The sequence below is a fragment of the Pristis pectinata genome, chromosome 30 (assembly GCF_009764475.1).
Source record: "Pristis pectinata isolate sPriPec2 chromosome 30, sPriPec2.1.pri, whole genome shotgun sequence".
In the NCBI taxonomy this organism is placed as follows: domain Eukaryota; kingdom Metazoa; phylum Chordata; class Chondrichthyes; order Rhinopristiformes; family Pristidae; genus Pristis; species Pristis pectinata.
In genome coordinates this window covers 8,145,184-8,172,652 of record NC_067434.1, presented here as the reverse complement: position 1 = coordinate 8,172,652, position 27,469 = coordinate 8,145,184, and the positions used below count along the sequence as shown (strand labels likewise).

Genomic DNA, 27,469 nt, shown 5'->3' with positions numbered 1-27,469 from the left:
GATTTGGTTTACATGGACTTCAGTGAGGCCTCTCACATGGTCCAACATGAATGACTGGTCCAAAAACACACAGGATCCAAGGCAAGTTGGCAAATTGGATCCAAAATTGGCTTGGTAATAGGAGACAGAAGGGCATTTGCGATTGGAAGGCTGTGACCCATGGTGTACTGCAGCAAATGATGTTACAGCCCTTGTTGTTTATTATATATATTAACGACTTAGATATGAATGTAGGAGATATGATTAATAAATTTGCATATGACACAAAAATTGGTGGTGTTGTTGGTAGTGAGGGGAGTAGACAGTCTACAAAATTATATTGATCAACTAGTAAATTGGACAGCACAATGGCAGATGGAATTTAATCCTGGTACGTGTGAGGTGATGCATTTTGGGGGTCTAATAAGGGTAGGACATATATCATAAATAGTAGGGCCTTGAGGGGTGTTGACAAACAAAAAGTCCAAAGATCCCTGAAGGTGGCAGCACAGGTAGATAAGATGGTGAAGCAGCTATAGGGCTGCCCACCTCCATTAGCCAAGGCATAGAATATAAGAACAGGGAGGTCTTGGGACAACTTTATAGAACATTGGTTAGGCCACAGCTGAAGTACTTGTGTACAATGCTGGTCATCACCCTATAGGAAGGATGTGATTGCACTGGAGAGGATGCAGAGGAGATTCACCAGAATGTTGCCTGGAATGGAATATTTCAGTTACGAGGAAAGGCTGACTTGGCTGGGTTTGTTTTCCTTGGAGCAGAGGAGACTGAGGGGGGAACCTGAAAGAGGTGTACAAAATTATAAGAGGCATAGATAAGTTAGAGAGCAAGAAAGTTTTCCCCATAGCAGAGATGTCTAAGACCAGGCAACTTAGAAGTAAAGAGGTCTATAGGGGATCTGAGGAAGAAATTAATCACCCAGAGTCTGGCTGAAGTCTGGAATGCACTGTCAGAGAAGGAGGTGGAGGCAGGTACTCTCACAACATTTAAGGTGTGTAGTGACAGGCACTTGAATGGCCAAGGCATAGAAGGATACGCACCAAGTACTGGTAAATGGGATTAGTATAGATGGATACTTGATGCTCAGCAGACATATGGTGGGCCGGAGGGCCCATTTCTGTGCTCTATGACAAAAGGATTAATGATGTACAAAGGTTGCAGAATTGATGGATTACTACTGTGCACAGAGTTAATTTTGAACTGAGGGGTCAGTAATGCTCAAGGAGAGTCTTGCATTCTACAGTGTCTTTCACGACCTCTTGCCATCTCAAGCTTCTTTACAGCTTATTAAGTACTTTAGAAATGTGGTCACTACTGCAATGTGGAGACGGTGGCAGCCAATTTGTGCTCTGATAAATAGAATGAATAAAAAGACTAGATAATTTGTTTTAGATGTTGATGAAGGATATATATGTATGTGTAGCGACTCACCGTCCGAGCAAGTGAACCAGCTCGGCGGTCGGGTCGCGCGTCGTCGGAGCGGCGAGGCCCAAGATGGCATTGGGCCTTCATCTTCCCTGAGCGACAGGGAGAACCCACGCGTGGGAAAAGTTTGTTGACGTAGCGCATACGTCATTTCCGTTTTCGGTGGGCGGGAACCGTTCCTCTTAAAAGGCCCGCACAAGGCAGGAAAATAAATCAGTTTTTGTTCTGCAGCCCACCGACTAGTGTCTTGCTTTCACATCGCGGTAGCAGCCGCTACATATGGAACATTCTAGTTCTTTAAAAAATATAATTTTTTTACATCTCTTCACACAGCAGGAAGGCCTTGAATTAGCATTACATCCAAAAGGTGGCATTTCTGACAGTGTAGTACTACTGCTCTAGGTTCAAGTCCCTTGAATAGGATTTTAACCCAGCCTTTTAGCTGAGACATGAGACTGCCAGTAACTGAGCCATAGCTGGAATCTTGGTAGATGACGGGTTACATTGTTACAAGGTTAATAATAGGGAGAGAATTTGGTATTACACCAAGTCATGATTAACACTCTAAGGATTGTGTTACAGGAAGGGGTAAATGCCCCACAATGGCTCCGGTGTTACAAAAAACAGAAGAAAATCAGGTATAGTCAGTTTCCTCAGGGGCATTGACTGGAGTTAAGCAAACAACCTCGAGGGATAATTCTGCAATCCTATATGCCCAACTAGTTGGCAATGGTGACCTGAAAGGTCACAGAATCATGGCCTCATTACATGGGCTGTGTGGTGTAAACTATCTAAATGTCCTTTCTTTATGTTGTCTGCATAATTCTGAACCCATGATCAACCCTGCATTTGCTGTGAACTGCTACTTATTGTGAAATATCTGGGATAATGTGCCACAGACTGATCCTTTAAAATATGGTAATAATGCAGGATGTTGTATGCTCCTGAATTCTCAAAACTGGCTGAAAACAACACGCATACTAAGCTCACACTAAACTACCAGTTTAAAATTCACTGCATAAATATCACTAAACCCCTTGCAAGTTAAAAGTCTAGCTTAGAGAATTTAATTATATCAGAGAGGGAATAACATTTGGGTGAGTAGAACTCATTTACATGAAGAATGTCAGTTAAACTAGACCATGCCAAGCATAAAAAGGAAAGAAGCTACAAAGGTGACATTAAATAACATCTGTAGAGTTCCATGGAGAAATCACAGAAAACATGGCTAAAGTTTTCTATAAATTTTTTTGGGACACCACTACCTGCAGATTTCCTGCAAACATCACACATTCCTGAATTGGATATATATTGCTGTTCCTTTGTGGTTGCTGAGTCTAAATCCTGAACTACACAGCAGCTTTGTGAGAGTATCTTCACCAGAGGGAATCATTCAAGAAGGGCATTTTCCTTGCTGGTAACACCCATCTTCCAAAACATTAATGTATTAATAAAACATAAACAACAACATGGAACTGTTGGACCAAATGGTCTGTTGCTGTGCTGCAAGTATTATGTAGTATTCTTGGGTTTTCTCCCCACTTCCAATCACTGAACTCCAGCCCAATTGCATACAGTAATATTTCAATAATTACAAACCACCCATCCAACCAAACTTGACTCCAAAGTTCCAAACCCACTACCTGCATGGGCAAGTATCTCAGCCACAATCCCTTCCCAAGCCAACTAATTGAATTTCTCCATTAGCTCTGAAATGGTGTAGTTGGCAGATGAAATGCGAATGGGCATCTTGGGTTTTGTAAGGGTGGTTCTACTTTTTAGTGAAAAGGGGGAATCAGTACAATAGTAAGGAAGGACATTAACTACAAGAATCCTAATGTGAAATCTATATGGGTAGAGCTAAGGAACACCAGAGGTCAGAAAATGTTAGTGGGGATTGTATATAGAGCCCCAAACAATCGTGGTTACGTCGGGGATGGTATTGAGCATGAGATCTGAGACACATGAAATAAGGGTGCAACTTTAATTATGAGTGACTAATCGATGTGCAGACAGGGCAAACCAAATTAGCAATAATGATGTAGATGAGGCATTTCTAGAGTGCATTCACAATGGCTTTTTGGACCAATATGTTGAGAAATTCTAGTCTGGGTGCTATGTAATGACAGAGGATTAATAAACTATGAATGACCATGAAGCAGAGCAGCAAGTACATGCAGGTAATGTAGGAGTTCCCTGTGGCCATCCCCCTCTCAAACAGATATACCACTTTGGATACTGTTGAGGGGCATTGGTCTCCCAGAGGAAAGAAACAGGAGCCAAGCTTGTAGCATCACAGCTGGCTCTGCTGCAGGAGTGGGAGAGACTAGGAGAGCCATAGCAATATAGAGACATAGTCATATGGGATATGGGAGGAAACTGGAGCATCCACACAGCACTGGAGTTCAGAATCAAAGTGGGTCACTGGAGCTGTGAGACAGCTGCACCTACTGCAGCACCACTTTTGATATCACAAACTTTGGGTTGATTATTCACTATCATACACGATAAGCTAATGAGCATTGTTTTCACATGGAAAATAAGTTGAGCAAATGATAGTCATTTGCCCTACTTCCATTATACTTTAGTGTAGGACTTACCCATAAAAGAACCAATGTTGCAGATCAAACTGAAGAGACAGCTCTCAGGAGGGAGGGTGCCACACTTACTGTAGAGGGAGAGGAAGAAGGGAGAGAGACAGAGAGAGAAAAGGTTCTGAACAAAAGCAAACATTGTGTAAGTAAAAGCAGCTTCATGAACTTTCAACTGAACTGATCATGGCAAAAACATGAGGAATTTTGTGCATTATCAGAAAGCTGCCAGAGTTACAGCATGGCTAGAGGTGTGGCTTATTTTGGATTATAAATCCTTGACACTACAGTTGGAATTATTTGGTATTACTGGTGTCTGACCTTCCACTTGCCAGCTGCTTATCTGGCAGTAACATCTCTAATGCATACCACAGCATGCCACTCAGTAAAGCCTCATCAATCACCAAACTATTGATGGTATTCAGTAGTCTTGCCATCCACAAATTGTGCTATTAGTCTCATCAGCTGGAGTGGAGTCATGTTTCTGGCCTTATGTACACTGATATTGACAGTATTAAAGACACATCGCAAAAATTTGTTTTCCATCTGGACAGGCAATGCAAACACTTGAATTTCCTATATTATTAAAAAATGTGGGAATAAAATTTCCAATTTGCAATTTCTGCCTCAGTAAATTTTGCGAATACAGTTAGATGTTTAAAACCTATATTATGACTCACAACACACAGAAAAACACCCTACAGTATCAAACATTATTACTTATTTTTATCACATTCTGATGTCTCAAGGGTAAATCAAACTCTTTTTAATGAGATTTGATTACAGAATTGCTTCAGCAAAATTTTCAATAGCAGTATCTGTTCTATTAATAGTGTTATAGGAAATATATAGGCATGTTATGGGAAGCACTGTAGTGTAGCGGTTAGCATAATGCAATTACAGCGCCAGCGACCCGGGTTCAATTCCGGCCACTGTCTGTAAGGAGTTTGTACATTCTCCCCATGTGTCTGCATGGGTTTCCTCCGGGTGCTCCGGTTTCCTCCCACATTCCAAAGAAGTTGAGGGCATGCTATGTTGGTGCCGGAGGAGTGGCAACACTTGCGGGCTGTCCCCCGCACATTCTCCATAACACAAAAAGACACATTTCACTGTGTGTTTCAATGTACATGTGACTAATAAATAAATATCTTATCTTATAAATGTTCCACATATTCTAGGGTCTTGCCATCAATCTTTACTGTTGGAGGGCATTGGGCAAGTTAATAGAGGAGCTTTGTCTTGGCAATGTAGTGTTAATGCCCACTGTCTCACATGCTTCAATGAACAAGTCATTGATGGTTTGGAGCTTAGCCTCTGTGCAAGTGCAAATGTGAGCATTGTCTGCATGCTGCAGCTTGACTATTGAGGTTCGGGTGACCTTGGTTCTGGAGTGCAATTGTCATACATTGAAGAGTAGCTGTGCCATAGAAAGTTTGTTGGGGAACAATTGCAAAATTACTGCAAGATAGATTGAGAACAGTGTTGGGGTAATGACATAGCCTTGTTTGGCTCTGGTTTTTATTGAGATTGGATCTGTTGTAGACCCATTAGTTAGGATCATGGTTTGCATGCCATCACGAAGCAAACATAATGGTGACACAATTCTGCATGCAGCCATATTTGAGGATGGTACTCCATCGGCCCTCTTAATTGATGGAGTCAAAAGCTGAGTACCATATGCAGTTCTGGTAACTACACTATAGGAAAGGTGTGATTGCACTGAGAGGGTGCAGAAGAGATTCACCTGGATGTCACCTGGGAAGGAACATCTCACTTATGATGAGAAACTGGATAGGCTAGGTTTGTTTTCCTTGGAGCAGAGGAGGTTGAGGGGAACCTGATTGAGGTATATAAAATTACAAGGTCATAGACGGGGTAGATAGTAGGAATCTTTTCCAAATAGCAGATGTGTCAATAGCGAGAGGATATAGGTTGTTTTGAGAGGATCTGAGGAAGAATTTTTTAACCCAGAGAATAGTTAGAATCTGGAATGCATTGCCTGAATGCGTGGTTAAAGTGGTACTCTCAGTCTATAATTCTTTAGTGATGCTGCTTTCTGTGTCATTCTTGGGGTTGTCATGCAGTGAATATCACGTCCAGCATGCCATAAGATTAACAGAGTCTATACTATGATTTGGAGAATAGATCTTCAGCCACTGAAAAGGGGTAGTTGAAGATGATCTTAGCGATAACTATTCCTGTAGCATGTTTAGCTGCCACAGTCAGACTTTTCTCTCTTCTTGAAGATAGTAATGATCACAGCATCTCTGAGGTTTCCTGACCTATCCTCCTCTTCCTAGATGTGGACAATGAGGTTGTGGGTTTACAACTGAAAATCTTCTCGGCCAAGTTTTAGAACTGTCTGCTCAGACGTCTTGTTATTTGTTTGTTTATTTGGATATCACCTTGTCGGTCAGAAGTGGCGGCAAGGCTGGACCAAATTTATTACTGTAGGATGGAGTTAGGAGTGTTCAGGTCAAGGATAGAGCCACAGTTACGGGGGTCTTCGAAGTGTTCTTTCCAGTAGGTATTGGCTCCCTTTTGGTCCATGATGAGTTTATTCCCATTTTTGTCTGTTAGTTATGTGCAGCCTGTGGTCTTTAGCCATAGATGGCCTTGACAACACTAAAGAATCCACGTCTGTTATGACTATTGGTGAGTTACTGAGCCTCCTAAACTCTCTCCATCCATGATCTTTAGGTCATTGGTTTTCTGCCTTCTGGTGCCAGTGGAGATGTTTCTTTTCCCTTGAGAAATATTGGAGATTTCAATCCAGGAACACCTCACAACCTCAGGAATACCTTACATTCATAGTAAGAGTAGAAGCCTTCTTTACCCTCATTCAAAGCATTCAGTCGGTGCATATGGACTGATGACTGTAACTTATTGAATCTGTGTGAGAATGAGTCAAATGATCATGTCATCCACCAATATCACAGGTGTAGAATTAAGACTCTGGTCTAACTCATTCTTGATAGCAATGCTCACTCCATGAAGACAACATTCCTCTTCCAGTTTACCCCTCCTGAGGAAGGTGTACTCGCCACCTTGTTCTTTAAACTAGCCAGCTGCTCATTGTGCTTCACTGAGGGTGGCAATGTCAATATCAGAGTATCTGAGTTCCTCTGCAATGAGAACAGAGTGGCCTTCAGGTTTGTCACTGTTGTGTTTCTCCCTGAGGTTCCTGGCACTCCAGGTCCTGAAATTCATTTTGTTTGTTATTGTTCCTTTGACGTGCCTTGAGACATTTCTCTATTGCAAAAGTTTCTATACAACTGCAAGTTTTCTTGTAGATGCTCCTACATAGATAGACTGAATGCTTTATCCTTTCTGGCTATGAAGATTGTTCTGCTGCTACTTTGAATGTTTAGACCAATCATGCCGTGAAATGAGAGATTGGGCTCACCGTAAACAGAACCTCTGTGTGGAGGGGAAGGCTATTTAACTGGTATCGGCAAGGCACAGTGCAAAGAGAAACTACGAAAAATTTTGAGAAGTGAATGGAGAAAAATAAGTAAAATATTGTGTCCCAAAATTTCTGTTGTGGAGCATTTACCATTAAGCAGAATGTGATCTAAAATCTCTATTTTGGTGTCACATCTTTCAAACCTGGCAAATTAACAAGCTTCACACAGAATTCAAAATGCTTAGGTGTACTTCCATGTGCATGATGTGATAGTGCAGGTAACCTATAGAGTGACCATGGATGACATAAATCATCATGCAGCAGGACTTTTATTTGATACTACATGCTAAAGTTCTATCACATGTTTCTAATTATATTTAAAGTGGTATTATACCATTCCTGGTTTTGTTGGAGGATGAGCTTCTGATGATCTCAAAGGCTTGCAGGAGTCACAAGAGAGTACCAGCAACTGGTTCACAAACTACGTTTGGAACAAGGTTCTAATAAAATACTGAATATTAGCTGAACAAATTCCAGGAATTGACCAGATAAATACTGCATTTTAACTAAACTAGAACTAAGATCTACTGAAAAAAATACTGGGCTGCTATATATGACTGGAAATTTGTGCATTGAATAGACAGTTACCAGAGATCTACTGGAAAAATCTAAGCACTAACTAGACAAATACAAGAGATCTATCATGCATTCTGCCCTCCAGCAGATTGCATGACCATCTAATCCTCTGATCTAGGGAAGTCTCAGGATGAAAGCTTTACAAAGCGCCTTGCAGTTCATCATCTGAGGATGTTGCTGAAAAACAAAACATGGCAGTATCAAGCAGGGCCTTCCAAACCCAACATTGCTTGCTGTCCTTACCAGGTCTAGCTTATGTGTGATCCTAGATGTCCAGGTATGTGGTTGATTACACTCTGAAATGGCCCCTCTGTTCAAAGTCAGTTAGAGATGATCAATAAATGCTGGAAGAGCTAGTAAAACCTCTAAATCTTTAACAAATTAAAACAAAAACTGAGTATTGACTGGATGAGTATTGAAAAAGTACTGGACACTATATAAATACCAGGGCACTAGTCATAAATAACAGAAACCTGCATGACAAATACTGGCATCAACTAAGCAAATACCTGGGATCCACTGATCATATGCTCTATGGAATTCAACACCTCGACAGATGAAATAAAAACAGAAAATGCTAGAACCCTCAGCAGGTCATGAAGCATTTATTAAAAGAGAAGCAGAGTCAACATTCCAGATCAATGACCTTCCATCAGAACTTTTCCAGGTCTTTGCTGCAATCACAACAGATGATGAAGATATAACAAAAGTCAGTTGGATTGCCGGGCTGTAACTTGATACAAGAAACCAAGACCGATAAGTTTACATTTTGGATTGACTCCCACACATTTTGGAAGTATAGTTCATCCCCAAGCAAACTCATCCAACTGAGCAAGTCATACACCAGCCAGATGCTAAATCTCACTCAGTACATTGAAGATAGATTTGAGAATTACCGATTGAGTAGCATCACTTTTATTGAACCTTCAGCAACATACAACACTACCAAGCATTAAATGGCACTTTGAAAGATCTTAATGACATGACCCAAGGACAATCTGCGAGTCCATATGTTCAAAGCACCAATTGAAAACCATTGAAATTGAAAGGAAGTTGTAGATGCCTACAGTGGCACAGCCTACTGCAATAGCTCTCTTTATAACATTTATACAAAGAATAAACAAATCCGCCTGAACAATGCAGCTCCAACAATGCTGATAACATGCCAGCACAGACTTTGCCCAGCTTGAGCACACTCCACCAGTTGCACTCAACAAAGCAGCTAACTACTCTGCTACCAAAAAACTGACCAAATCCAACCAAGAGGCAGGCCAGCCTGCTCCAGTTGCACAATTGTAATGCAATTCAAACAAAGAGCTAAATGTGAACTGGTATAATGTCCAGTTGATTCATTGCGTGAACCCAGTTTACCTCCAACAGGCACAATTTCTTCATTAATGCAAGGTATAACTCCAACAATTGGGGTCTTTCACTTTTGATTCCCATTGACTTTATTTTCAACTTTGAGGTCACAACCGGTAAAATACTGCCATGATGTCATTGGCTGTCACTCTCAACTCACTTTGGACTTCAGCTCCTTGGTCTATGTTTGGACTAAGGCTGTGATGAGGAGCAAATGATCCTGCTAAAATGAACATTGTGCATCAGTGAGCAAGTTATAAGCAAGTACGTGCCAGTTTATAGCACTGTCAACAACATCTTCATTACTTTGCTGATGATTGAGAAGAGAATTATTGGGGACGAATTAGCTGGAATGCATTTTATCCTTTATATTGTGGACAGAACATACTTTGGTCATTTTCTGCACTGTCAGATAATGTTGTAACTGTAGTGTAAAGTTAGAGACATGGCTAGTTCTAGAGTGCAAGTCTTAAGTACTACAGGTAAGATGTTGTCTGGTCCCAAGCCTTTGCTTCATCCAGTGTCTTCAGCTGTTAGTTGATATCATACAGAGTGAATTGAATTGATCGAAGGCTAGCTTCTGCAATGGAGGAGATCTTGGGAGGAAGCCGAGATGGATTATCCATTTGGCATCTAGCTGAACATGATTGCTTGAGTTGTTGAAGCTGCACTCATACAGGAAAATGGAGAGTATTCCATCGTACTCATTAACTGGAAAGGGATGTCAAGATGAGAGTCATTCACCAGTGTTGAGGATGGGCATGATCTTGGGCCCACCTATTCCCATTAGTTGTTTAATTGACCACTGGCATTTACTATTGGATGTGGCAGGACAGCAAAGCTTTGAACTGCTCTGTTTGCTGCAAGATTACCTAGCTCTTTCTGTCTCATGCTGCTTTTGCTGTTTAGCAGGAATGGACTGCTGTGTTGCAGCTTCAGCGGGATGCCTGGGGCTGCTGCTCATTGAACCAGGGTTGATCCCCTGAATTAATTATAGTCTGGAATAAGCAATATTCTGGGCTTTGAGATTATAAATTGTAATAGACTATATTTCTTTTGCCACTGATGATTCAAAGCACCCAGTTTTGAACTGCCAGATCTGTTTTACATCTATCCCATTTAGCACAATGGCAGTGCCCCACAGCATAATGCATAATCCCTGATGTGAAGATGGGACTTTGTCTCCACAAGAACTGTGCAGTGGTCATTCCTACCAATGATGTAATGGACAGGTGATTCTGGAACAGATTGACAAGATGGTGTCAAGTTAATTTATTTCTCGTGTTACCTTGCTCACCACCTGCTGAAAATGTCCTTAAGAATTTGGCCAGATCAATTAGTATTGATACTACCAAGCCATTTTCATGTCAACCACACAGAGAAAATTCAGTGCCTTTGCTACTTTTTTCCAAATTTTGCTCAACTTGGAAAACTCTGATTCATCAGCTGAAGGAAGACAGTAGGTGTTAATCAGGTAGTTTCCTTGTCTATATTTGACCTATGCAGTGTTGTGTGAAAGCAAAGCTTTTTTTTCTGAGAGAATAACTGCAAAGAAGAAACTTGCCAGATTTTGGGGAAATAGAAGCAGAATGGGAATATTTGTGTCACTCAATCAAAGAACCACTGGCAAAATGGATTGTCTCCCTCTCTGATTTTGAACTGAAGTTTTTATTGACATTAATTTCAAAGAGTAACATTCGGTGCTATCTTACCTGACCAATGGGATGTCATCTAATGTGCAACATCTTTCAGGTTCATCTTGGACAAAGTTCTCATCACAAGAGTCATTGTAGGTCCTACAGAGAGAATCAAGAGATATTGAGGCAATAATTTCCAATTCACCACCACGCTAAGGCTGGATACAGAAAGGAAATTCTTTTTTTTCATCTCCTCAGACATGAGGGGCAGAGATAAGGTGAATAACCAAAATATTTTTCCCAGGGCAGGGGAGTCCAAAACTAGAGGGCATAAGTTTAAAGTGAGAGGGGAAAGATTTAAAAGGGATCTGAGAGGCAACTTTTTCACACAGAGGGTGGTGAATATATGGAATGTGCTAGAGGAGGTGGTAGAGGTGGGTAGAATTGTCTGATTTAAAAACATTTGGAAAGTTACATAGATAGGAAAGATGTTGAAGGATATGGGCCAAATGCAGGCAGATGGAACTAGCTCCGTTAAGCAACTTGTCGGCAACAAACCTGGCACTGCTTCACTCTTGAAACACATATTTAGTCAAAGCACATGAATCAGCCACAAAAGAAGATGAGGAAATGATGGGATGAATGAAAAAAAATTGTAGATGTTGGAAATCTGAAATATAATAGAAAGTAGTGGAACCACTCAGCAGGTCAGGCAGCATCTGCAGAAAGAGAATCAGAGTTAAACGTTACCAGGTTGAAGACCTTCTCAGAAATGTAACTGTTTCTCTTTACACACATGATAGGAAGAGATTGATCAAGTACTATAACATATGAAACTTCAGGCCTTTAAGCAAATAACAGGAGATTTTACATAACACTTCAGCCCTGTGAAATTGCTTCTTTTGACAATTCATAATAAGTCCTAAAAGATGTGAAGTAATTGATATGCATCATAGAGATAGAAAGCAAAGTTATGCATTAGTATCCAAATGGGAGGCTATTGATAAGGAACAGGAAATTAAAACAAATATGGAATAGGTCATCTGAGCACAGCTGTGAAGTATGCTACTGCTAGTAAGAGATTTAAAAAGAGTTTGTTTGGACACTCACAAGAAATTCTGTTTACAAGACAAGGAATAGTTCATGAGAATTAAGTTTTATAAAAGCATTTGTAAGTCTACATTTGTTCGAGCAAGCAAATAGAGGAATAAATAGATTTTCCAGTTTGCATTTGGTGTATATCTGTTAGTCAAACCAAACTACAAAGTAGATGAAAGTTCTGAGATTGTTTTCATGTATAAAGAGATGAGTTTCATAAAGGAATATGGTCCAAAATTCCAATAAAGTAGCATAACAATATCTTATTTATAGTCAATGGCAGAAAAGGACAGGATCATCACAGATTCCAAGGCCACCTAATCCCCTAGCTAAGGGATTCTGAGTGGGTTTGGGGCAAGAATCTTCTGGCATTCAAAATGACAAGTTCATATTCCCATCACTGATACTCCAAAAATTCTCTCACAGTTGCCCCTTAACCAGTTAGCCTGGACTGTGACATTCATACAAAGTTGATGCATTCTGCCCATTAGACTCATTTCTGCCTGTTGTGCCCTTCACAACTATCTGTGGTCACCTCCACTGCAAGAGAGTAGGTTTTCACCAGCTCCACTGCAGACATGGGGAAGTATATCAAAGAAGTAGTGGACAAAGCAAAGGTATTTGGAGGATGCACTAAAAGGAAGACAAAGGTGATCAATGTTATAGTTATTGAGTGTTTAGGTGTCTGTCTGAATTATGAATATTTGATTCACTGATATATATATAATTCTGAAGATTAATTATGTTACTGCATGGTGTTGTGGCTTGTACTGCAAGTATCACAGTGTGCAAAGGTACCTTCACTTGGTAGCACACTGGAACTCGGTGTAGGTGCTGAGTTAACAGTTGAGTGTTATGAAAGGGCAGGTTGTCTTGAAGAGTTGTGAGTAAGGTTACAGTCACCTACTGAAGGTGATGTGAGCAGTACTTATATTAACTAGTAGATAGCTGGAGCCTTTCTGGTTGTGATCTACGCTTGTAAAGTAAATTGTTAAGCTTTCCTTAGCATCCATGACCTTTGTCAAGACTTCTCAAGTATCCTAACTGTCAGTATTGTGATGGAGAGGCAGATCTTCTGCATGGTCCTGCAGAAACCAACACCTGGCTGATGTTATTCCTTGATCATGTTTTCCAAAATGCTAATGTAGTGGTGAAAGAACATTGGTAAAGCCATTGAATATAATGGAACTTGTATGACTTCTATCTGTTGACTTCAAGATATGGATAGATCAGGACCTCATAAAGTGGGATCTTCAAGAGAATTTCCAGGCTATGAGATATGGCCTGTCAGTATCTCTAGAGAGGGCATTACTCTGTCGCTCTCCTGCATCTCCTCCTGCCCATCATCATTCTGCAGTTGCTGCTACTGCTTCTACCTCAGTACCAGATTTAAAGTTGTAACTAACAACCTGTGACTTTATCAAAGAGTAAGTGCAAATCAACTCCACTCCTTCCTTAGGCCAAAATTGTGAGGAGTCTGACTATGTGGTAGACAATACTTTAACTTTATTACCTCTTTGCCACGGGTGCTTTAGTTGCTATCCTGTTAGGCCTACATCATGACAGGGAATAAGGATGAAGGAAATGATAAATACAATGTAGTTGCTCAGTGCTCACCCAAACTCCTCATACCGGTTAAAGCTTCACACACGCTGCTAGAAGGAATTGAGGTGATCTGCATTAGACTTTCAACATAGCTATAGGTGGTTGATTATCCTTAACCTGGCATAGATGCCAGGCATAGGGATGCTATTAAAACTTCATTTCCACTGTGTGGCCCACGCCATTTCTTAATCTTCAATGCCAGGGGTCAGAAGAGATACAAATCTCTGGTAAGGTGTGATTGGCAAAGAGGGATAGGAAAAGATAACTCCAGTGGGGCTCACCTCCTCACAAAATGTTTGAAATATGGTCTTGTCTTAAGGAAAACTCTTTTTATGCCAGGAAGATGAGCAATATCCCTGACTCAGAAACAGGTACCTGTTAGATTATTTCATTGTCCAAGTTGAAGACCACAAGGATGTTCATATCACCAAGCCATGATGTTACCAATTACAGATGATGTGGCCACTGCCTACTACTTTCTGATGTCTCTATTATCTCTGTTATCACTTTAATCTGGCCCCCAAATAACAGCAACAACAGAAACATTGCTGCAAAGCAATGTTAAAGCTCTCATATACTCACATAGACAGATTTTCTAAGATGGTATCTCATAGATAACCTGTTGACTCCCAAACAACAGGAATAGCAAAGTTTCTACAGTGTGTGGTCAACCCTGAAGAACATCATAATTAACATCTGGGGAGGTGGGGGGGGGGGGGGGTAGTGGGGGTGGAATTCTTGGCCCATCTACATGAGAACCAGGACTGGTTTGATGAGGATGACCAGGAAATCCAGGTAAGGTAGATTACTATAAATGTAAGATGTTCCTGAATTGCAAGTTCCATCACATCTCAAAGGAAAAGGAAAAGGAACAGCTTTACAGGCAACTAAATACCAAGGTCAGAAAACCCATAACCTGAAGAACAGTGGATGTAAACAGTGCAGGGGGTCTAGTATTTTTGCTGATAATCATTATATGATATGCATGGATTCTTCAATACATCAAGGCCATCCATAGCCCATAATGCAGCCAAAAGCAAAGTTGAACTTATCAAGGACAGAAAGGCAGTCAGTGCCACTGGAAGAAATACGTCAAAGCTCTACTTAGACCTTGAAAAAAAGTGGACCATTTCCTGGATCTTGGGAGCTAACTCTCAGTGAAGGCAGAGATCAAAGATGAAATTCACTATCGCCTTCAGTGCACCAGTGCAGCCTTTGGCTATGTGATGCAAAGTGTGAAGACCAAGACCCAAAACCCTGAACAAACCTCAAAGTCTCAGGGTAGCAGTGGCTCTTTTATGCTTCTGAAACTTGAACCTCCGACAAAAGGCACCCTAAAACACTGGAGAAATACCAGCAATGCTTTTCTTAGAATCCTCACCCAAACCAGTGTATCGTGTAAGTCCTCTTCCAAGCTAACATGCCCAGCATTGAGGTCCTAATTACATTAATTAAGCCCTTTTAGGAAGCCATATCATTAACATGTACAACCCCAGAATTCTGAAACATTCCATACTGAACTATGTCATGACAAGAGATTAGTAGGAAAATAGAAGAAAACATTCGTAAGAACATAAGAAATAGGTGCAGGAGTTTGGCCCTTTGTGCTTGCTCCTCCATTCACCAAGGTCATGGCTGATCTTCTACCTCAGTGCCGCTTTCCTACATTAACCCCCATATCCCTTGATTTCCTTCAAGGATGTTCTCAAAGCCCCCTTGAAAAAGTGCAACATCCCTACTAACTCCTGGAAGTCCCTCGCACATGTCCATTCAAAGTGCAGGAGAAGCATTGAAGTTGGCACTGAGAACCGTGAGTCCAGGCATTGAGAGCACATAGAAGCCCAGCACAAACAGTGGAAGGAGTGCACCAACTCACAAATAACCACCCGCCCACCAGTCAAGCACTTCCTGCCTTACTAGGGTCTTTGGATTCCACGCTGGCCTTATCAGCCACAGAAACCTTAGAACGGGAGTGGAAACATGTCATTCTTGATCCAAGGGGAATGCTTAAAAAGATCTTAATCAGAAACATATGATTGAATTTCAGTGTGCAGAGGCCAAATGCACATTACCTGGTATTTACATCACTGGTGTGCCTACCTGCTGCATGTGCTGGCACGTCAAGTGCATGGAAGTGGCACCAATAGTTTCCCTACTAAGTATGATTTTGTGCAATGTAAATGCTCTATTCATTAACATGCTGCTTAAAAAGTAAATGCTACAAGATGGAATCTCCAGGTCACTCCTCATAAAGTATAATTTTAACTGAAACCTAAATAACAGAGCTAGATAAATTGTGGGCCACAACATAGAACATAGAACACCTCAGCACAGTACAGGCCCTTCGGCCCACAATGTTGTGCCGACATTTTATCCTGCTCTAAGATCTATCTAACCCTTCCCTCCCGCATAGCCCCCTATTTTTCTATCATTCTCTTAAATGTCCCTAATGTATCTGTCCCCACATCCTCTGCAGATTTTCTCCTGGGGCTCCACAAGGAAATTTTGGGACACCCTAACCCCCAAGCATTCCTTAAAAATGATGTCAGAATCACATTTATACATCCCATCCTCCAATCCCACTCTGTCCTGCCACTTCACAAATTGCCAGGGATCAGGCAGAGCTAGATTCCCCCTGCTAACTTCCCATTCCCAACACCTATCCAGTCCGTACTGTCTGCAAGATTCAAGAAGGAGCCAGAGCCTCACAGGGAAACAGAGCCTGAAAGTTTAAAATCATTCAGCCTTTTACATGGGAGCTAATTTCTTGCCCTGTCCATCCTATGCAAATTGATCCATCTCCAAGAAGGAGCCAGAGCCTCACAGGGAAACAGAGCCTGAAAGTTTAAAATCATTCAGCCTTTTACATGGGAGCTAATTTCTTGCCCTGTCCATCCTATGCAAATTGATCCATCTCCAAGATAAAATTCAGTAATAATCTAGTGGAAATATACATTAGGTTTGGTAATGATGGGTTAGGATTCAAGGTTAGTTGAAGATGTATTTATTCAAAAAATTAATTAATGAGGTCAGATTGCATAAATAGTTTACATTTGTCTGAAGTCAGAAGATTGAATAATGGTCTGATCAAGATGTTTAAAATATTAAAATGAGTTTATGGGATTGATAGGGGCAAAGAGTTTCTTTGGATGGGCTCTCAAGGCCCAAATAGGGGAACACCTAACCAGGTCAAAATAGCCAAGAGCTGGAGCAACTGCCAGAGGAGGCCAACCAGGTAAATTGTTAAGTGTTTGTGGGCTAGAAGGAGCAATAATCTCCTGGGATTCCTCAAAGAACTATTGGAACTCCTTTACCTTAAGTTTCCTCCATTCAGGAGAGAAATTGGGAAGCATTTTTTCATACAAAGGGCAATGAAAATCTGGAATACTCTGCTCTAAAAGACAAGGGTATCAATTGGAGCTTTCAATATTGTCAACAACTTTTGCCTCATTTCTGCCATCTTTAAACAATAACCCTAGATTTGGATTCTCCCCCCAGAGGAAATATTCTCTCCACATTTTTCTTATAAATGCTCTTGAAAATGCACCTGTGAGGCAGCACAGCAGCGTAGCCGTGTTAGCGTGATGCTATTACAGCGCCAGTGATTGTGGTTCAATTCCCATCACTTTTTTTAGGAGTTTGTATGTTCTCCCCGTGTCTGCGTGGGTTTCCTCCGGGTGCTCTGGTTTCCTCCCACATTTCAAAGATGTGTGGGTAGGTTAACATGGGTTTAAATGGGCGGCGCAGACTTGTTGGGCCGGAAGGGCCTGTTACAGTGCAGTATAAATAAAGCTTCTAAAGTTTAAAAATCTTATATATTTTAATCAAGTCTCCTCTCACTCTTCTAAACTCCAGCAGATACAAACCTAGCCTGACCAACCCTTTCCAGATATTAGTCTAGTGCACCTTCTCCGAGCTGCTTCTAATGCATTAACATCCTCCCTTCGAAAAGGAAACCAAAATGTATGTATGCAGTACTCCAAATGTGGTATCACCTGGACCCTGTATAACTGAAGCATAACTTCCCACTTTTGTAAAGAATTCCCCCTGCCATAAATAATAAGATAATATGATATTTATTTATTAGTGATATGTACATTGAAACACAGTGAAATACATCTTTTTGCATTACTGAGAATGTGCTGGGGGCAGCCTGCAAGTGCCGCCATGCTTCCGGCGCCAACATAGCAACACAGCATGCTCACAGCTCCTAACCCGTACGTCATTTGCCAAACTTTTGTTCAATCACTTAACCTATCTGTATCCCTTTGTAATAAATATATAAAATGCTGGGATATTCAGCAGTTCAGGCAAGTTCTATAGTGAGAGAACAGAGTTAACCTTCTATACTGTTTTTCATTTACATTATTGTCTGTACTGGGACCTAAACATTTTAGTCCTAGATAGCTGTTTATCAAGCTTGTTAATCTGGATATAATTGCTAGCCCCACTACCCACATTATTGTTTCAAGGACCTCATTTAAGTGGCACTGATAAGGCATGGACATCTTCTGGACATCAACACACAGCTTGTGGCAATGGAGCCTTGGATTTTGGGCTGTTGGGTCAAAGGAAGTGGCCAGCAGCTGCAACTTGAAGGGAAATGGCAATTGGGAGGATGGAGAATAATTGGGAATATCAATGAGCGGAGATAAAAATAATCAGGTGAAGGAAGATTTGGAGAGAAGGAGGAAATCATTGGAAAGATTGATTGGGAAAAGCAATAGGAATAAGTAGGAGTGATTGTTAGCAGAAGAACATAAAAGTGAATGAGTATAGTGATCAGGAGAGGTGAGGTAATTGTGAGTGAAAGTGGCAATCAAGAGAGGGAATCGGGAGCAGAAAGATCTAATATGTATTGGAAAGGTTGACCCAGAGAGGAGATAAGTGAATAGGAAAGAGAGCATGGATTGAGCATTTTCTAAGATTTTTTGTTTTTATTTAACATTTCTAGCACCTTCAGTTTTGGATTTTCATTTTGAATTTTATTGATAATTGGGGGCTCTAAGAATGGCATCAAAACATGAGAAGTCTTTATACTATGCCTGTTTTCTGGATAGAGAACACTGGCATTGTGCTCTTTAGAAAATAAATACATTTCATTAATTTAACATTAACTAATCTGGTGGGTATTCTGAGTAAATTCTTGAAGTGGTCACGTCTCATGGAGAAATGACTGCTGTCTTTGAAACTTGAATAGCAAACCAGTCTGGCTGCAGCTGAGCAATCCTTTACAATAGAGTTAATGTGTCCAAGATCCTCAAGTTAAACTTGCTGGAGCAACTTAGAAAGAAATTCATTTTAATATTCCTCTAGGGTAAAGAAAACATAAGTTCAACATTATGCCAGAAACTAAGATCTGTTGTACGAGGGAGTTACAAATTCAGCAATGTCTGAGTTGAAGTCAGGATATGTTATTTCTGCAAAAGTTAATGAATGATGTATGAATGTTAAAAAGCTGTAGTTCCTGGAAACCTGAAATAAAAAGAGAAAATGCTGGATACCCTCAATATTCATTGGGTCATGCAGTATCACTGGAAATGGAAAGTTAACACTTCAGAAGTGGGAAAGGCAGAAAACAAGTTAATTTTCAGTTGCAGAGAAGTTAAGGAGGGATGGTAGAACAAAGGTGATATCTCTGATAGGGTGAGACCAAATGAGTTAATATAGCAGTTAGAAGCACATTTTGCTTCTCTGCCTGTGTAAAGTGTCATTATGGTCCAGCAGACCATATTATACAAGAAGTAAAAAACTGACCCAAAATGATAACAGGCATAAATGGCCAGTTCTGACACAGAAAGAAAGAGTCAGTTACCTAAGGTCATTTCACAGTGAGTCTAGAAAGCTGCCATGTGCCCAGATGGGAGATGAGGTGCTATTCCTCAAGTTTGTGTTGGGCCTTGTTGTAACAGTGCAGAAGGCCACTCACAGATAGATCAGAGTGGGAGTGGGATGGGGAATTAAAGTGGAAGGCGGCTGGAAGTTGCCAACTGAATACAGGTGCTCCATAACGTGACCATGGTTTTTCCAGTGTAGACAAAACCACATTACGGGCACCAAATGCAGTACACTAGATTGGAAGAAGTACATTAACTATCCCTTCCCCACCCTCTCTACTACTGAAAATGAACTTGGAACTGAAACATGAACTGGTTCTCTTTCCTCAGATGCTTCCTAACCTGCTAAGCATTTCTACCATCTTCTGTTTTTACTAATGAATGTTCAGTGGAGTTTGTTGGGCAATCTAATTTGAGCCAAAAAGCTCATCAATATTTTATGTGGATTTTCTAGATAAGAAGATGCACTATATAAACCATATTAATCCCTCCATTTTGTACAGATCCCAGATGAATCCTGGCATAGAACAGTATAACACAGGAACAAGCCTTCAGCCCATGATTTCTATGCCAACCACAATGCCAATTGAAACTCATTCCATCTGCCTGCACATGGTCTATATCCCTCCATCCCCTGCCTGTTCATGTGTCTATCTAAATGCTGCTATCATATCTGCTTCTACCACCTCCCCTGGCAGCACACTCCAGGCACCCACCACTCTGTGTAAAAAAAACTTTCCTCGCAAATCTCCTTTAAACTTTCCCCCTCTCACCTTAAATCTATGCCCTGTAGTATTTGACATTACCACCATCTTCAGAGCCTCAATATCTTTCCAGTAATGCAGCAACCAGAACTGCATACAATACTCTAGGCAAAGCCCTCCAGTTTATTCAACATGCAATTCAGACTAATCCTTCTAATTTGCTGGGTACATTCTCCAGTTCAGTCTTTTCAGTTTCTCTTCATACATTGACTGTCAAAAAATGAATTTGCTTTGAAACTGAAGCATTAAAACTTTACTGCTCATGGACTTGTGCTTGTTTTAAATGTTGTCAAAGGATAATGACTGCAATAGCACAGATATTTTTTATTCTCAAGATGCTGAAAATTGGCCTGTCCTAATGAAAATATCCAATGCAATTGAACATAATTGTCACAGCTGTAGCCTTGGGGCTCTAATCCTTAACATGACCCATGATATCGTGTGAAAAATGGGACAGAGAAGAGGGCACAGAGCAAACTCCAGATTCACAGATCAAGGAAGAGAGATCATTTTTGATGAGGGGTCTGTGGTGGACTTGTGGGTTGGGGGAGGCGGGTGGGGTGAGTGTGTGTGGAGTGGACTGTCCAGGGCAACAGTTAGAAATGCTTGGCAGGAGGCAACAATAGATTTCACCCCCAGAAGTAACATACCCTGAGATATGGAGCAATGTTGAAAGATGTGTTTAACCTAACAAGATATGTGAAGGTGAAATCTTTACATTCTGCCTTTGATGTTGGCAGATATCGCCTTAACCTGCGCTATTTTTCCCTTCCCCAGACTCACTAATAGTCAATCAGTGACCCACATTGTAATAGCCAGCCAGTTACAATTCTCACTACTATTTACCTGCCCACACTCATTGGTATTGGTATTGGTTTATTATTGTCACTTGTACCAAAGTACGGTGAAAAGCTTGTCTTACAAACCGATCGTACAGGTCAATTCATTAGACAGTGCAGTTACGTTGAGTTAGTACAAAGTGCATTGATGTAGTACAGGTAAAAACAGTAACAGTACAGAGTAAAATGTCACAGCTACAGAGAAAGTGCAGTGCAATAAGGTGCAAGGTCACAACAAGGTAGATTGGGAGGTCATAGTCCATCTCATTGTATAAGGGAACCATTCAATAGTCTTATCACAGTGGGGTAGAAGCTGTCCTTAAGTCTGGTGGTACGTGCCCTCAGGCACCTGTATCTTCTACCTGATGGAAGAGGAGAGAAGAGAGAATGTCCCGGGTGGGTGGGGTCTTTGATTATGCTGGCTGCTTCACCAATATAACGAGAGGGAAAGACAGAGTCCAAGGAGGGAAGGCTGGTGTCTGTGATGCACTGGGCTGTGTCCACAACTCTCTGCAACTTTTTGCGATCCTGGGCAGAGCAGTTGTCGTACCAAGCCGTGATACATCCAGATAGGATGCTTTCAATGGTGCATCGGTAAAAGTTGGTGAGAGTCAAAGGGGACAAACCAAATTTCTTTAGCCTCCTGAGGAAGTAGAGACACTGGTGTCATGGACAGACAGACAGCAATACACACACACACACACACACACACACACACACACACATACACACATTCATATAAGGCAACTTTGTCATTGGGCCATCTCAGTAACTTTTCGTACATAACCACTGCCTGTCACCCCAGAGGGACCCTCTCAGTCTATGATACTGACTGCTCTGGAGGAAGCATTCTCTGCCTGATGGGCTTTGGGACAGCTGAGCCTCATTCTCTAGACTCAGTGTCAGAATTACCTTTGTATGTATCTTTCAACTTTTACAGATGACTTCCACCATTATTGGTTGGGCATTAAGGAGTCATGCACACATTATTGCCTTGCTATTGCCTTTGTCCTTATCATTGCTGACTTTCCAGGGAGGAAGTCTTCATCACCTCCATATAACTATGCCTATGGGAATTCTGAGGAGATAGAGAAGCAAATGGAACAGTAAGATTACTCAGAGGATGAAGAGTCTATGGCTGATCTGGTGGGAAAAGGACAATCTGCTTCATTGCTTGCATAGTAGAAATGGCACAATGAGGGAAGAACATAGGCTAAAGAAACGTGTTTCACAAAGGGAGACCTCTGGCTGTAGTGGCTGCACTGAGGTAAGAGATAAAGGATATCTATTATTTAGGCTCGCTGGCAGGTGAATCCACACTGTAAAAATGCCCTAAAGAAATCAAATGAGGATCCCAAGAGAGAATGTAAGTGAGGATGCATAGTGAAATGTTCAGTGCATTGTCTAGTATGTCAGTTTAATGTGCAAGATGACAAGGAACATGAAGAAGTCCAAGATTCCTGTCTTACTGCAAGTTGGAAGGACCCAATAGTGCAACAGTTCTATACTGGAGATGATGCACATTTCTATGCCAGCCATTATTGACACCTCAGCAACACAGCAGTTATTGCTTTCCTGAAGGCACAAGCTGACCCCATCAGTGGTATGAAATTTAAAAAAAAGAAAGTGGTGGAAACACTCAGCAAGTCAGGCAGCATCTGTGGAAAGAGAAACAGAGTTAATGTTGCATGTCAAAGATGATTTCCTCTTTGACACAGCCCTGAGGAACTCCTGCAGTGATGTCCTGAGACTGGAATGATTGACCTCCAACAACCACAGCCAACTTCCTTTGTGCAAGGTATACCTCCAAGCATTGAGGGGTTTTCTCCTTGATGCCCATTGGCTGCAGGTGTCAACTTGGATATGAATCTGCAGGCAGTGGTGTTCTGATGCTTTTGATGCTCTTGTCCTTCTTACTGGTACTGGACACAGGTTTGTGAGGTATTGCCCAAATACCCCAGGCACGTAACTGGATTGCATTTTATACATGGTGCAGACAGCAGCAACTGTGTGCTAATAGTGGAGGGAATGAAGTCATGGCTCATGTTACATTCATTGATTTAGGATTTTAATTTTGAAATCTGGAAATTAGGAAATAATTTAAACAACATGAACCAGGGGGTAATTATTCAGAATTAGACCTGGTTGCGTATCCTGGTATAAGTGGAATGATAACAGAGTGTAGTGCACTGGGACCAGATCTAGGACAGGTATGTACTGAACTGAATGTGTTGGCTCACTTACATTGATACTTGATGTCCTTCCTGCAACAGCAGGTCATGCAGTGGGAAATTTAGACTGATATGGTAACATGGCAGTGTGGGGTGGTAGGAGTGGGGGAGAAAGGAAGAAACACAAAGGAAGATAATAGGGACAAGATCTGGAGGAGAAGGCTAAGAGAAACACTGGGCTTTAGAAAAGAACAGATTAAAAGAAATTAAATGTATGAACATTGTTGGGATTGAGTAGTATGTAAGTGAATAGACAAGAGATTGAAAACAGAATTGGAGAATCAGAGACATTAATTGCGATGGAGGGACACAGTATCTGGTTGTGTACATGCATAGTCATGGCCTGAAAGGTGGGTTTAGGCTAGGTGACTCTTGTTTGACTGGTACAGACACAATAGGCTGAATGATCTACTTATGTATCATAAATTTTCTAAAATCTGAATTTAATTTTTTAAGCCAGATGTGCAAAAAAAACACCTACTTATGCCCATATATGAATTTCCAGAGCAACTTTGGAAATAATGGCTGATCAAATATAGGGAGTTGGGAATCTACAGGTGGTCCTTGCCCGCATAGTATGGAGAGCCCTAGGCGAAAGTATCAATTAAAATAATATGATGTCACTGAATTATATAGCAAAGAACACGCCCATTCAGCCCAGCATGCTGTGCAGCTCTGTGAAATAGCAGTTCAATTAATTCCACTCCCCTATGCTTCCTCCATAGTCCTTCAGATGTTTCCTGCTCATGTATATTAACAATTCTTTACTGAAGTTACATTTGAATCTACCTCCCCCCTCTTCAAGCAGTGTATTGCAGTTTCTCCTCATCTCTCTTATTATTATCTTACCCATTCTCTTAAGCCTGCATTCTCTCGCTCCCAATCCTGCCAATGAAAGTATCTTGTGAAAATCCCTCCTAATTTTGAACTCTTCCACAATTAAATCTTCCATTAGCTTTCTTTGCTCTAAGGAGAATAATCCCAGCTCTAAATTATGGAATTACACCCCTACACTTCTTTGTCTCTGTATCCATCAGTTCTCTTTTAAATCACTTTCTAAAATGTTTGGCTGCCATTATGTATCACAATGTGTAACTTGGTGACAAATTTTGTTTGATATCACTACTTATGTACTATGTTGGAATGTTTTGCTACATTATGAACATAAATTGCTGCCATTATTATATGCTGCTCTCTCTGTATAAACTTAGAAATCTATCCCAGTGAGCAAATGGTAAATTACTGAAACATTTTAAGGTCTGTCCCATGATGAACTATTCATTCTTCTATTCTTAAACCTAATAAAGGATAATGAATGGCACAAGACCAAATCTGTTAGAAAATATTTTAACGAAATGGTAACAACTGAGTAGAGGTTGCTTGATCAGATTTGTTGGAATACTCAGGGTAGATTGACTGTTGGAAAACTCAAGAGTATTGTTTCCCTATCATTCCACTGCAAAGTTGTAAATGCCAGATTACCGTACCAGTTATCCACAGGGCAAACATGATGATTCTGCACTGCCACCGCATACCTGTGCAAAAAAAATCAGAGATCAATTAGTCAACTGATTAATTAATCAAAGCAGTGTTAAAAGTAATTCAGAAATACCCAATGAGAATATTAGAATATTCCAGTTTGCCCTATTCTATCATTCACTTATTTACTTGACCTGTAATCTAACTTCATCTATACACCTCGAATCCACAAGCCATATCCTAACAAAAAATCTATCAATCTCCATTTGGAATTTTTTTGACCTCAAGACTCAACAGTATGTTTTATTGGACAGAGATGCAGAAGTGAAGGTGTCAGGTAGTGAGAGGATGGGAGGAAGGAAAATTTTAGATATTCACACCCTTTATATGAGGAACAGCTTCCTGACACTATTTCTGAATGGTCTCAGTCTAATTCTTATTCTGAACTCTGCCACTGAGTACAAGTTGAACCTTTCCATTGTTTACCCATTAAAAAATAAAAATATGAAAACCCCCATGGCTTGTAGGATTTTAATCAAAACAGTAATGATAATTCAACTGTAAACTGTGAGCTGCTGACCAGTTATGACTGTGATTCAGTTAAGTAACGAAAACAAATTATCTGTATTGCATAAATTCAGTTTGTAGCTGTATCAGAACTTCTTCTGTACAAAACATTCTGTTCTAGAAAGGGTATCCTGTCTTATAGATATCACAATATCAACTCATCTCAGCTGTAGCACTTGCCTCAATGTCAGAATGCTGTAAGTTCAAATATAATCACTGATGCCTTAGGTCATTGGCGAAAAGGGCTGCATTATTATGTGGGGCTGTTTGTGGGAATGATGGTAATTTTTGCTTACTTTACAATAATGACCATGCTTTAAAAGTAAAAGATAGATATACTTGCATTATGAGTGCCTCAGAATGTGCCAAAGTATTCCACAGCCAGTGAGTACATTTGAAATTCAAGTTACTTTACAATGTACTTCAATAATTAGTGCATTGGGATGTGAAACATGCCAAGTTAATGCAAATTCTACTTCAGCCCTAGCCTGATTATTCTTGAGTTAAGAAGTCTGTCACCATCTGATCTTTCTTCAAATGGAGACAATTTTTTTGAAAAAACTGGAAGAAAGCCAAGCAAAATAAAAAGGAAAAGCCTTCAGCAGCTGGAAATCTGAAGTAAGAACAGAAACTGCTGGAAACATAAACAGAACAACTATAGCTTTGGAAAGCAAAGCATTCCACAAATACCATCTGACCTGCTGAGTATTATCATCAGTTCCTGTTTTTGTTCCAAGGAAAATAAAGTTAGCTTTAGATGTAAACATTTTATTTCTGTCTAGTTACCATAAAGTCAACGAAAGCAAAGCAAACTGAAATTTGCACTCTTAGTTCCTTTGGGACTTGGAGCAGTATAGTTATAGTTGGTTCGCTGTGATAATGATTCAGCCATTGCCTGAAATTTTCACAGTTTAACCATATCCACATTACAGTCAGGAATAAAATCTAAACATGAAGAAAGAGCATTACACTAGGGCAAAGTTTATACTATTTCCCTCCCACATCTCAAAGACTCAAAGGTTGGTAACTTAATTGGCTTCCGTAAATTGCCCTTAATGTAACTAGGTGGGAGGAGAATCAGGGTGGAGTTGATGGGCATGTGAGAGAGAATAGGTTACATGGAATGGGATTGATGGGATTGCTCTGAGAGCTGACATAGACTCTATGGGCTGAATGACCTCCTTCAGTGTTTGAAATACAAAATTAATAAAGAATGTAAGATAAACACATTTACACTGGGCAGTCTCGATTGAAACATGCATCAAGGTGTACTTTGTGGATAGGATTTGATGCATATTGCAGTCTCCTGTCCTTTCTTCCCAATCTCATTCAGTTGGGAGACATTTTCACCCCAATATTTTTTGGAAAGTGGATAGCAAGTCGTCATCTAAGCTTAAAGGAAAATTTTAAAAACAGACTACCAAGAATAGCTGGAAGCTTTCCCTGACCTTGCAATGTCTGCTCCATGAGTGCTGAACAAAGATGAACTTAAAAAGGCATAATGAATTTCACCCTCTCTATGAAGTTCCTAGACCAAACATCATAAGACAGATCGGATCTATATTTAAAAGGGCAAAAATGATAAGGCCATGAGGAAAGAACAGGCTAGTAGAATAAATTGGATAATTATTTCAAAAACCTGGCATAGGGATATGGGTTTGAATGACCTCTTATGTGTTGTATGATTCTGAATGATGTTTGCCCTGATGGTGAATAAAAAATTGGTTTTCCTTTTTGCTAACTTCTAAGGAGAAGCAAGAACTGGGTACTAAAATCTACTGAAATAGTTTGGAACCAGAAGTTTTCTTTGGTGACGAGCATTCAATCCCATCTAGAGAAAAGTAATAGAGTCATAGAAAAGTTACAATACAGAAGGAGGCTATTTGATACGTTGCGTATATGCTGGTCATAAAAAGGGTTGGACAGCCTAATCCCATCCTCCAGCACTTGGTCCATACACATGTAGGGCACCACTGTTCAAGTACACATCAT

The 27,469-nt window shown here is 40.6% G+C and overlaps 1 protein-coding gene across 3 annotated transcripts in view; it reads right to left on the bottom strand.

The window, feature by feature from the left end:
- The window catches only part of LOC127584646 (transmembrane protein 150A-like), a 70,930-nt gene that overhangs the window by 29,705 nt on the left and 13,756 nt on the right, over positions 1-27,469 (bottom strand). For 2 of the 3 annotated variants that reach the window (XM_052041483.1, XM_052041485.1), the window contains exons 3-5: positions 24,919-24,966; positions 11,133-11,216; positions 4,026-4,093 (exon numbers count right to left, since the gene is read on the bottom strand). In XM_052041483.1, the coding sequence (XP_051897443.1) occupies positions 4,026-4,093; positions 11,133-11,216; positions 24,919-24,966 (200 nt within the window). The remainder of the gene's footprint in view (positions 1-4,025; positions 4,094-11,132; positions 11,217-24,918; positions 24,967-27,469) is intronic. The other variant, XM_052041484.1, reaches the window with a different exon arrangement.